We start from the raw sequence: 13,220 nt of genomic DNA on the forward strand, positions 1-13,220 counted from the left end.
GACGATCGCCCATGACGGGTCTCGCTATTGGCTCCGTGAAGGCACGTGACACAATATCGGAAGTTGTTGTTGTTATTGCCTTTAGGACGTGGCTCTTGGACACATTTGTCCTTGTTAATGATGTCATAGGTCCCTTCGTTATGACATCGTAATTGCATGTGTAGAATGCTACATCTAATGAGTATGAAAAATTTTGAGGGTCATTTAGGGATAAAATGGTCCACAGAAAAAAAAAATTGATGACATACTTGGTCACATGATTCGGCAACCATATTGTTTTTTTTTAAACCTTCAAAAATCTTCTTCTCTGAAGTGTCTGAACAGATCGAGGTGAAACTTTACACGTATGACTGCCTATCCATGAGGAACTAAAGGGTCACACATTAAACATCATTGGTCACATGGTTTGGCAGCCATATTGGATTTACCCTAAAACCTATAAAAAAATCTTCTCCAGAGCAGCTTCACACAAATCTTCCCCGATCCTTGGGTGCACAAGTTTGTTGAGGAATAATTGATAGGTCACATGGTTTGGCAGCCATATTATATTGAAGAAAAATATTAAATAATGTTTTCTGTTGAACCGCTTCATTAATCGAAATGAAACTTCACATTTATGATGTCGTTGTGATTGTGAATACATGTTTTCAATTTCAACTTGATCGGACACGTGGTCTGGCAACCCAAATTATTTAATTTTTTGATCTGGGTTTCTTGTGATTTTTTTATTTTTGAAAAAGGCTCACTTGGCTGTACCTGGATTGGTTTGAGGGTAGATGAGTAGCAGCTGAAATGCGAATCCTATCCAGGTTCCTCCTGATGACTTCATCTTTGCTTTTTGCTTATTTGGTCTTCCATTTGATTTGAATTGAGTTTATTTTAATCACATTATAAATTCAACTGAATAATAATAAAAAAACGTCATGGGTCAGGATCAGGTGTCCAACCAAAGCGGGATGTCTTGGGACATGGTCATCACTGCCAGCAGTTATAAAGTGGCACTTCTAATTATGTCTCATTAATTACGTAACACACCAGTACACAAACGCCATGCAAAATACACCACACAAAACTACACCAACACCACACAAAACAAGTTCTGGCATGGGTTTACAATCTCTGATTGCTCTTTCTAGTTTGTACTGTAGCTGGTCTTCCAAATCATTAACGGATGTTGAACTAAAGATGCTTATTTGGCTTGATTAGGAGTTCCAGCTGCGCTTGCCGCTGAACGGCCTTACAAAGTGTCTCATATATGTCTCAAGGTTATTTTTATTGCAAGATAAAGCTCAACACAGATTATGGATTGGTAAACGGAGAAAAAACCTGCGATGAAAGGAATACAGAAGAGAACAAATCAAAAACGGCAAATGAGGAGGCAGTGGAATGCATGGGAAAATAAAATGAATAATTAATGTTTGACCGATATGCTGATAACCGATTTTTACATGCAAACATCAAGTGATACCAAGACTGATATTTAACACAACGTCAAGCAAATGTTAGCCAATGCAACTTTATTTTTAGGACATTAGCAACAGCAGCCCACAGCAAAACGATCTAAATCTGTCAACGCTTGTATTTGTATGAACTAGCAACTGGAGCAAAATTGCTCTTCAAGAAGAATGGCATGTCTGCCCTCTCAGGAGCCAGCTTATTCCTCTTTTCATCATAACTCTCTCCATCAATTGAAAACAACCTTTCTGAAGGGACAGAAGTTGATGGTGCAGACAGGTATCTTTTGGCAAGACAAGCCAAAACAGGAAATCAGCACATCTTTTTAATCTACCACTGACAAGACTTTCCCTCAGTCAATGGGATAAGAGGCTAGCTAGCTCAGCAACGTACTTCTCAAGAACAGCTCTTTGAGTGCCAGCACACCACGTACAATCATTTGAAAGGTATGAGCAAAGCGATCCTGTTCGTTAAATGAGCCGTCCCTGATAGCCTTGCCCATGTTGGCCACATTGTCATGAAGAATGAGGTGAAGCTGCTGTCGCTTGACATGCCATTCTTCAAACATATCAACATATCTGGCACAAAGATACCCTCCTGTGTGAGAGTCACTGAGACACTCAGCACGCAGCACAGAAGATTTCCTTTAAAAGGAATCTGTCAGCCGATTGGGCTGTTAAACTTAGGAGGGAGTCACAGCTTTTCCCTGTACTCGAAATGTCTGTTGTGAAACAAAACCAGGAAATGTTGCCAAAGTTGATTTCGCACCTCTGACTTCACACCCTCGTGATTTTCGGTGACAACCGTCTCCGTCGTATAGCGCCTGCTCGGAAGATAGTAATGTGGTTCAAGCACCTTCAACAAGTGAAACAATCTTCCATTATCCACAATTGAGATTGGTTGGCAATGCGTCACTTTCATTTCACTGATTTGCTGGGGGATACGCTGGGCTCTGTGATCATTGATATTCAAGAGTCACATATGATCTGCACTTTATTTCAATGACAACTGTCTTTTTCTTGCTTTCTCTACATCTTTTTTGTCTGATTCATCTGCTATCAGTACCTCCTCGTATTTCTGTAAAAGTTTTGCTTGTATTTGTTTATCAAATGAAGCACGAAGTTTGTTGCGTTGAAAGTCTTTGTTGGCTTTCATCAGTGTGACATGGATTGTTGACAAGCATTGTACACAACAAACTTTCTAGTGTCTTCCCCTAACTTGAAGAAGTCCCAGATAATTGACTGCTGCTTTCTCTCCATCTCAGTTCTTCCGGTCTCTCATGCACATACTCTGTTGTCAGTATCAAAATGTGGTGTTACCAATATCGATATTCTCCCATATAAAACAAGGCAAACCTCCGAGTGTGTGTGTATGTCTGCTCTTTATAAAATCGAAAACGGCTGATCAAATCTCCACCAAATTTTGCCTACATGCTTGGGGTACCCAGGGTCAGGTCACAGGTGCAAAATAACCCCCTCCCCCACGCCATCCCCGTTCTTACCCTCACGAGGTTGTGAAGACGACTACTTCTGTATGTTAGCAGAGACCCCCTCCTCGACCACAAAATGAGAGAAAGGGTGTTTCTAGTTCCACAAAGGAAGCAATATTGGCTTGTTATGAGCAGGTTTATCAAGGACAAGGTTAGTGGAGAGACTCCAGGTCGTGCTGAACAGAAAGCACATCAATATGATGCACCAGATCAGGTGAGGGCAAAGTACAGTACCAGGTCAGGCTGCACAGAGATGAGGAGATGAAGCATTTCTGAATACCTCTTTTTTCTTCTTCTTCTTTTCTGAATACCATACAGAACTATTTTGCTTTTGTTTGTCACCGAGATGCAGTAATTTTAGGAAATGCATTGTATGGAGTATTGTTGTTACCCCGCACACATGAAGCGAAAAGCTGTGTTAAGCAATTGATTCATGTCTGTCTGTCTGTCCGTCCATCCGTCAAACCATCTTATGAGTTTATCACAGTCCGTTAATGATCAAGGAATAACATATTTATATTTAATGTTATATTTACCTCCACCACCGAAGGTAGAAGGAGGTTATGTTTTCACCTGTCTCTGTCTGTTTGTTTGTTTGTCTGTTTGTGTGCAGGATATCTCAAAAAGTTGGGGACGGATTCGGATTAAATTTTGTGGACAGGTTAGGAGTTTGATAAGGACGAATTGCTTAGATTTTGGTGAAGATCCAGATCCGGATCCGACTCCTAGAATTTTTAAAGTGATTCTTCACTATTGAGAGATGGGGTTAAACCGATGTATAGCACAGTATTTCAAAAAGTTGTGGACGGATTCGGATGACAGTTGGTGGACGCTTTGGATGTGTGACGACGACAAATTGTTTCAATTCTTGTGAAGATCTGAATCTGGATCTGGATACGAGAATTTTTTAATTTTTAAAGTGATTCTTCACCATTGAAGAATCGGGCCAAAAACGATTATATAGCATGATATTTCAAAAATGTATTGGGCCAGATATGTTCTCGTGGATCAGGCATTACGTGGCAGAGGTGTGCGCTCTACCGAGTGCCCTTCCAGTTTGACCATGAATCAGAAAACACCTGCTCTTCAATAGTACTTTGTCTCTGAATTTGTTAGTGTTTGTCTGAATCTGAATCTAACACATGTGTGGAGAGGAATGAGATAATATTTTTACTCTGTTTGCCTCTGTGGCAGTCAAACAAAATCGAAAATCATTCCAAACAGGAAACTTACTACTTTAAGGACGTTATAAAGAACACAAGCAACAGGCACGATTAACTCATGTAATGTGTTCCATCGGGTGGTCTAATAGACACTGTGTAAAACGGTAGTAAAACCCAGAATCAATTTATTTATATCACTTACAATCTTTATTTCATTTAAATTGAATTATATACTTGAACAATGAAAAACACAAATAATCGCCTTCTTAATACTTCCAAGAACCTCCAGATTTGCAGTGTTTGGACATGTTAATTAGGGTGGTGTATAAATGTGATGTGCTGTTTTAGATTGCCTCAATACCGCTAAACTTGCGGATGTTTTTTTAAAACGATCTTTAAAATGATTATTCTATTAAAATTGAAGTATTGACTTGAACACTGTGTGGGGTACCGTGATCTATGAACTGTGTAGTTTTTTTTAATGCACTTTTGTTTGGGATTTTTTGTTGGTGGTGTTCAGGACAATAATGAACATCTTTAATCATATCATTATTCCTGAGTTTTCATTCATAAAATAGCAATTACATCGTGCTTGTTCAAAGACTCTCTTCTGTTTTATTCATAACGAGCAGATGGACCCGCCAAGGATGACCGATGGGATGGAATGTCATTTGATAGAACGCAAAGAACAAAGAACAACAAAAACAATGATCCCATGACGGTTGGGCATTAAGCACGGCCCACTGGAATTCCATTAAATGCTATTTGGCATGGAAAACTTTGATAAAAAGTCTACTTTCGATTGGGTTGAACAGAATAAATGGAGGAGTTTCAAGTTAATTTAGATGCTGCAAGCAAACTTGTAAGGCATTGGCAAGCTATGCCGATGGCATTTCATGACAATGCTACAAAGTAGAGAGAGAGAGAGAGAGAGATAGTGAGAGAGAGAGAGAGAGAGAGAGAGAGAGAGAGAGAGAGAGAGAGAGAGAGAGAGAGAGAGAGAGAGACAGAGAGAGAGAGACAGAGAGAGAGACAGAGACAGACAGAGACAGAGACAGAGAGAGACAGAGACAGAGACAGAGACAGAGACAGAGACAGAGACAGAGACAGAGACAGAGACAGAGACAGAGACAGAGACAGAGACAGAGACAGAGACAGAGACAGAGAGAGAGAGAGAGAGACACAGAGAGAGAGAGAGAGAGAGAGAGAGAGAGAGAGAGAGAGAGAGAGAGAGAGAGAGAGAGAGAGAGAGAGAGAGAGGAGAGAGACTAGACAGATGTACGTATACGCCCCCTTGGTATTTACATCGATATTTGCTCCACTCCAAATCTTGATCCGTGTTAATACCATTATGATGCAAATGGTAGTCATATATAGGTATCATGATATTATTAGAAATGATGAGTCCTTCAGACATGCATGAGACTCATAACATGAATCATGGTATCCCATTGAAGCAATCATATTTGATTCAACTCATGTGATTGTTTTCCCAAATTTAATTTGCAATGCACTTTGTATTCCATCGTTCATGGACAGAGAATTGTAATGTATGAAATGGATGTGAGTCATTCAATGATGGTGAAGAGATTGAAGATTCCAGAAACAGTAACAACTACAAAGTTCATAGAACACCTAACAGCACAATCTTGAGAAGAAAAAAAACGACATGGGCGGGGTCTGCGAACGGCAAATGTGATTGGTCGAGATGATGTAAAAATGCCGTAATATTTTGTCCAAGTACTGCAAAATGAAATGTTTTTAAAAGTGCCAATCGTTCAATTTGTGTTTTACAGTGTTCAACTCTATCATTCAGTTGAAATAAAATTAAGATTTTAAAGGTTGTAGAAAAACAAATTTACGAAGTTTGCTGCCATTGATGCAACGTCTCATTCACCATTTTATTTAACATGTTACATAAGTTATTCGTGCCTGTTATTTGTGTTCTTTCTGACATCCTTAGAGACAGTAAGTTTCCTGTTTGGAATGATTTTCAGTTTTGTTTGACTGCCAGGCAGGCAGACAAAATAGAAAAATTATCTTGCTCCTCTCACCGCATACGTGATCAGGACAAATTCAGAGCCAAAGTACTGCTAAACTACAGGTTTGTTTTCCGATTCATTTGCTGATTCGTGTTCAAAATATAGCATTCAATTGAAATTAAGTTTTTCCTCGATCATAAACTGACATTTGTGGATAGACAGATAGGCAGACAGACAAAGTGAACCAATTTTGCTTAACCCCACTTTTTGCTCCGCACATGCACTCCGCACACACATAAACAGCTTGTATGCTTTCAATCCCATCATTTTCACTTCCTGTGCTTTTACTTTCCACCATGCAGTGAACCTCAGTCAAGCAGCTATCGAGGCAATGGCCGGCATAGTAAGCCGCCTTCACCGCAACCTGGAATCCAGCCAAGACCAGCATGGCCGCAATCCACTCCTTGCCTCGTACACTCACTACATATTCCATCCACCGAACGTCACCTGCTCTCCGCCGGGTAGGCCAATCCTTCCATCAAACTTATTCCTGTTTTTCTTTTCAAGCCGATCAATAAAAAACGATTATTCTTTTGACTCACTGACATTGCTCATCAATCATCTGTATGTTAAAATTTCATCCGGGCCGTGTTACCACCCATTCCAGGCCCGAGTTCTCCGGGTAATGGATCTCTTCACTTTGCTACAATGGCACGTGCGGCTGGTCGCCCTGTTAGTCTTGCTGTTTCCTGCTCTCGAACGCTTAGCAGCAGCAACCCCGATCTGGCGGCCACCCCCTCAGCTTCACCTGACGAGGAAGTTCGAGCTATAACCTCAAGAGGGGTTAGTTGGTTCTTGTAGTGAACAGAAATCGGATAGGAATTATGCAGTGAATGGGAAGGGATTGTTTTTGCAGTTTGCAAAGTAGGTTTTATGCATGTCTTGGCTGGTCTAGCTTGAGCTTCCATCCTTCCATGGAGCTTCCAGCATGCAATCTTTGGCTGTCGCTGTTCATCCCAGTGAACACCGCGAGCGTCCCCATCACTTGCTGGTTCCAGGATGGCTGTCTGCCCAATACCATTGCCATATAGTGTTTGTTTTAATATCCTGTTGTATTTTATTACTATTCCAGTGGTCATCCCTGTTCCTTGTTTTGGTCACTCATTTTGTGCTGCTCTGTCCGCTTGCGATCCCGTGTCCCCCTATATCCTCCAAAACCAATATCGCTCTTCACCCTCCCTGCCGTGTCCACGTCCTGTTCCTCCTACCGGCCTTGAGCTGCATCCCAGGCTTCTGAGCGAGGGGGTAACCGCATGTCCACCTACACGGAAAGTTCGTCTTTCTTGCAGGCCGTGACGGGGCGCGGCCACGCCAAGAAGGTAGTAGGTCATGAAGTCCCACAATACGTGGGTTGCTGCCTTTATCACTGTTCGCATTTGTTGTTAGTTGAGAATTTGAGAGGTCACGTTTCACAAGTTGTAGATTAATAAACTGGTATTAGTGACAGCCTGAAGGAATTTTAAAGTTCGCTTTGAAGTGAAACCTTTGCCTCTTGTTCCACATGCAGATTTTCCATGAGGAGTTGGCCATACAGTGGGTGGTCAGCAGTGGAAACATGCATGAGATAACGCTACATGAGGCCTGGTTCTTTTTTGAGATCATGGTGAGATTTTGGAAACCAATGTTGGATGTTGCATGAAATTGTGGGTAACGAACCAATGATGCCCATTGTAATGCTTTAGATTGTCATTTGCTGACCTCTCAGTGTTTCATGGATAAAATGGTGTTGTCATTTTAAGACCAGTATTTCATGGAACTATAGACCATTTTGGAACTCTTAACCGAGGAGATGTTACTATACCTGAGCCAAGCCACTGATGATGTTACATTGCTCAGTGTGCATGCACAGAAACTATGAATAATGTGGTCCATCAGGGTGGCCTGGACATGTATCAAGCATACCAGATAAGAATTTTAGCATAAAATGGCTCACATAGCCTTTAAAGAAGCCAAAAATACTTGGAAACTTACCTGCAAGAAAGGGGTGTGCCTAAGCACAACAAAGGATTTGTAGAACTTTTCGATCAGCTTGTCCAAAACGTTTATATCTTGCAGAAAAAAAAATAAACTGCAAAAACTCTCAATCATGTGGCCCATGAAAGGCTCAAAGATTAATAGATAGGCACTTTCTTCCCAAACCATTGTGCTTCTTAACTCTGATGATAAAGTTATATCTGGGGCTTGTTCATGCACAGGTTAAGTTGGAAATTATGATATTTACGATTAAAAAGGGAGTTGCATGGGCTGTGAGTGCCGTTATAAATACTGTACATATTTATCTTTTTTTTCTGGGGCCACAAGAGAAATTATACAAGATTTTTGCATCTATTGGTGAAAGGAGAGAGACAGAGACAGAGACAGATAGTACTACTGCCACCGCTAGCTAATTTTATTAACAAGAAATGGTATGAACCTGATTCCTCTCATCCATGGATCTTTTGTGTATTTCCGTGTGTCCGATTTGCATTCAGGAACAGAACAATTAAGGTTAACCATTCTGAAATTGCTACTCTTTCGTCTAAATGCCGAAAATTATGTTGAAGACGACTACAATCATAGATTTCAGCCAAGGAACGGCAGGTTAAACGTGCCCGGCGAGCAGAACCGAATCACTGCAAACAAACACACAATTAATGCACAAAGGCCTCGTTAGCATTCATACGTCATTTCAAAAGTTGCATGTTGCAGAAAGTAAGGTCATTGCATCGACTAACAGCAACAAGAAGATTTGAGTGGAAGAAAGATCATTTTGAGATCGGTCATTGACATGATGTTTATCCGTGTTTATCATTTGTTGTCTAATTCTTCCTATTACACAAGCTTGCCTTTGGAATGATTGAAGTCCAACACAAACCAGATCATCAAAGGCAATATTTAGCAGTCTTATCTGAAACTGAAAACCTCTCCAATCCTGCTTCATTATTTTCCTGTGCTTACCTTTGCAATCTCTTTAGACAACACAACATGACTCCCGATCTCACAAGCAAGAGATTAAACTTAAGTAAGTGTGCAAATGTAATGACAGTCGTCCGAAATATGATTTTGTCACACAACAAATCATTCCCCACCTTCCCTTTTCCCCAACAGCCATGATTTGTTTCAGGCTTGACTGGTACGAATTCGTCATTTGGAGTAATCTTGCTTTGAATATACATGAAGGCAAGAAAGGAGTTGATATGTCAGGATAGCCCAGAGGTAGCCAATCTGACGAGATATATAATCCCTTTGCTTCACAGGCAGGATGTTGCATCCTTGAGAACGCTTTCCTTCAGAGTGGACATTAAGTCGGCTGCCAATCTGCTGCCATTGGTTCATAGACATTTGGTGGGGGGGGGGGGGAGGGGAGAAGTGAGGGAACCTATTTTTTTCTAAATAGAACCATGAAATTCATCCTTGCATTATATATGTTACTCTCTGAAGAATACATCCTCTTCTAATTAAATAAGATATTTTGTGTCGAATACTATTTCTCCTGAGCAATCTATCTGACATGACCCTAACATATGTGTGAAGGTAAAGAGCATGGCCCTGCACCTGAATTCCACCGACCGTCTCGACGCTCCACGGAAAACTCGCTTTCCTGAACAATTCCTGGATGATATCTCATCTCTGGTGCAGACCATCACTGGCGAGATAGTTAACCGCTTCCAGAAGGTGAGCAGCACACGTCATTCATGACTGTCATGTACTTCATTCGTAAGAAAGTAGAAAGGTTTTTTGAGGGTTTTCGTTTTCTAATTAAGCTACAAACAAATCTTTACTGGTGTAATAGTGTATTGAGAGTGACTCTCCGCACATTATGTGCACATACTATATATGGCACAATCTTTCACCATCCACCTCCCTCCCTACCCCTCCCCTGCCCCTCCTCAATTCCCTTCATTCCCTCAATAGGATATGGAGATGATTGAGCGGCTCAACACGAGCCTGGCTTTCTTCCTCAATGACCTTTTCTCTGTTATGGATCGTGGATTTGTCTTTCAACTTATCAAGGCATATTTCAAGCAGGTGAGTCCTTGATTCACTTTAAGGGCTCTATTTGCCTTTGTGATGCACACTGATGTGTCACGTGATGTCACATGTTTAGTGTCGTGAACCAAACATTTGGGTCTCAATTTAATTGAATACATCCATTTCAGGTGGCCAGCAAAGTGAGCTCACTACCCAGCCCGAACGTTCTCATCTCTCTCAAACTTGAGTTTCTACGCATCGTGTGCAGCCATGAGCATTATGTTACCCTCAATCTGCCATGCAGTGCTCTCTCTCCTCCTGCCTCTCCATCACCCTCCATTTCTTCTGCAACCTCTCAGGTAAAGTGGAATTGTAGTTATGACAATTTTTATTGACCACCTCTCATTTGGTCTTGCCCCACTGCTTTCTCAGCCCTCCAACCTTCCCCAGATTTTCCAGGACGTATAAATTCTTCCAGTAACCTCTTCCATGTTAAACACACAAAATCCAGGCTTTCTGCACACCTCTATTCCTTTGTCCCCCTTTTCTCCTGTTTGTGGCAGTTCAACTGCACTGTTCCCTCCAGAACTTCAAGTTAGTGGTGCGCCTCCCACCATCTCCTGTCATCACCCATCTCTGACCTCAATGTTTTCTACCCCCATTAACCTTGCCTAAACCAATCCTCTTACTTATAGGTTACTGTTTTTCCTCCCTTCCTCTCCCCTCCTTTTCTGTTTGTTAATTCCCTCACTTGCTATGTCTACCTGTGGCCCCACTACCCCACTGTCAATCCCTTGCCTTTTTGCCCTCTTTCACCCCACTCTTCCATGAACCTCAAATTTGCAAACAAGAAATATGATGAAGATATATCTTACAAAAAGCAGTCATTTCTTATTAAATAAGCTTGCAGTGTTGAAATGAACCAGCTACCATATTATCTTATATTTCCCCTTCTCCCAGAGCTCTGGCCTTTCAGGTCTGCCAGATCGCCGCATTGCCAGCATGTTTGAACTTTCACCTGAGTTTCGCCATCAACACTTCCTGTCTGGTCTCCTTCTTTCTGAGCTCGGTCTCATCCTCGACCCCGACACTGAAAGGTTCGCACACATTGGAAAAACAAACCAGGGATCAAGAAGTAAACTTTCTTTCACTTTTAATTGCCATGACTCCCTCCTCAAAAATATTTTTGCTTCTTACTCCCTTAGCCTTTCAAGCCTGCACAAGAAGGCAATCAATATGTTGCTCAACTTGCTGTCCAGCCATGACGCAGACAGCCGTTTCACCGATGTCAACGTAAAAAGCCGCGTCGCTTCGCTCTATTTGCCACTGATTGGCATCACCATGGAAACACTTCCCCAGCTGCATGACTTTACTGGTCAGAGCTGCATCACTGCCATAATTTATAACTCCATCAGTGTACCACCACAACATGCAATGGCAAAACCAAATATGTCGGTTATCACTTTGTCTTACCTTCTAATTGATAGAAACTTTGTGTTGTATTTTCTTTGTCGCAATAGTCTCGATTTTTGACGAGATATTACAAATATGATAGTAACTCGGTTAATTGTGCTACACTTTCCGTTCCGATTTCAAAAGGAGGTTGAAAGTAGCAGAAAACCCTAAAACGTGCACTCAACATAACACATATTCCTCTCTCAAATATTACAGATAACCACACACAGCGGACAGGACGTGGGGTGATACCTGGTGAAGAACCGGAAACTGATGGATCTGGAACAATCAGCCAGACGGTTGCCATGGCAATAGCTGGAAGTTCACTGCAGCAGTTACCCCGCAGTGGGACTGGGAGTCTCCCTGCCCCAGTGAGTATATCATGCACAAGTAAAACGTGTGAATTGAGTGCAGTTGATGTGTTTGAAATAGCTAGCTCTTAGTTGAGATCGTTTTAGTTTATGGGTGAGTGTCTCCGGCTGATTCCAAATCTTTCACCCAAGATGGTTGATTATATCCTTCCTTTATAGTTCTGTTTAGTGCAGTCAGATTAGACTCAGAGGCATAATGGTTAGAGCGCCCACCCTGTGACTGGGTGGTTGGTGGTTCGATTCCGACCCTGGCTGAGTCACACCAAAGACTTTAATAATGGTACGTGCTGCTTCCTCTCTTGAAGCTCAGCATGGTATTCATGTGTAGGAGGATCATATTCCTCCTTGATTATCCTACTGAATACGGAGGGAAAAGAAACGTCATAAAAGATGATGTCGCGAGTATTGAAGGGTGCTCTGGGAAGTGTCATCACTTACCAACCAAGAGTGCTCTGGGAAGTGACGTCACTTACCCCAAGCTCAGTGGTTGTATTCTCCTGATATGGAGTCTGGTGTTGTCTCGTGTATTTGTACGTGTGTGTGATTTGTGTACGCAGATTCTCTACGAGTCTTAAGGCCCAGTCACACCTTGACGTTTTAGCCAGGAATGGCAACGTATAAAAATGCACGTAAAACGTTTGCGTACGCTGAAGTTTTGAGTTTTTTTTTTTAAGTTTTGGTCGTATTCATAACGTGTTGGTCGTATGCATAACATATTAGTAACGGGCACAGAACGTTTCGTTGTGTTAAAGATAACTTATACCAACGAATGCTGAACCTGTTGTCGGCCTACACAACCGATGCCCAACGATAGTCTAACTTAGGCATAGCGCGCTGCACGTATCGCCGACGAACTCGTGGCATTCTCTGTTAAAAACCTGCCGCACGCCGATTTAAATCATAAACGCCTGAAAATTGGAAGTGTCAACATCGCAGTCACACCTTGACGATTTAGCCAGCGTATGCCGACCTCTGAAAAATGTGTCTAAAACGCTGGGACACGTCGAATACGGTATGGGTAAGTTGTGTATACGTTAGGAGCACGATGAAAAACGATGAAGTACGCTGGAATATTACGTGGTACATTTAGTACGTCGTGAAATTTCAAGCATGCTGAAAATTTTACGACGTACTCGACGTATGGCTCACAAGTTCCGCATACGCTGGCATAAGTTCTCGGCACGCTCCGCAATCGTTTACACCTGTCGGCCACACGTTACTTGTAACTTACTCATAAGTCGAAACACGTCGAGGTAATGTTTAGCATACCCGAAACTTCATTTTTAACCTTCGA

At 41.8% G+C, this 13,220-nt stretch overlaps 1 protein-coding gene across 10 annotated transcripts in view; it reads left to right on the forward strand.

The window, feature by feature from the left end:
• Nucleotides 1-13,220, forward strand: part of LOC147024871 (dedicator of cytokinesis protein 7-like) — a 212,571-nt gene that overhangs the window by 144,847 nt on the left and 54,504 nt on the right. For 8 of the 10 annotated variants that reach the window (XM_085885204.1, XM_085885210.1, XM_085885205.1 and 5 more), the window contains 10 exons: nucleotides 6,452-6,610; nucleotides 6,757-6,932; nucleotides 7,379-7,468; nucleotides 7,657-7,752; nucleotides 9,663-9,803; nucleotides 10,044-10,157; nucleotides 10,289-10,459; nucleotides 11,061-11,197; nucleotides 11,306-11,475; nucleotides 11,772-11,926. In XM_085885204.1, the coding sequence (XP_085741330.1) occupies nucleotides 6,452-6,610; nucleotides 6,757-6,932; nucleotides 7,379-7,468; nucleotides 7,657-7,752; nucleotides 9,663-9,803; nucleotides 10,044-10,157; nucleotides 10,289-10,459; nucleotides 11,061-11,197; nucleotides 11,306-11,475; nucleotides 11,772-11,926 (1,409 nt within the window). The remainder of the gene's footprint in view (nucleotides 1-6,451; nucleotides 6,611-6,756; nucleotides 6,933-7,378; nucleotides 7,469-7,656; nucleotides 7,753-9,662; nucleotides 9,804-10,043; nucleotides 10,158-10,288; nucleotides 10,460-11,060; nucleotides 11,198-11,305; nucleotides 11,476-11,771; nucleotides 11,927-13,220) is intronic. The other 2 variants (XM_085885213.1, XM_085885214.1) reach the window with 1 other exon arrangement.

The sequence above is a fragment of the Eptatretus burgeri genome, chromosome 6 (assembly GCF_056783735.1).
Source record: "Eptatretus burgeri isolate ZD-2024b chromosome 6, Ebu_testis_v1, whole genome shotgun sequence".
Lineage (NCBI taxonomy): Eukaryota > Metazoa > Chordata > Myxini > Myxiniformes > Myxinidae > Eptatretus > Eptatretus burgeri.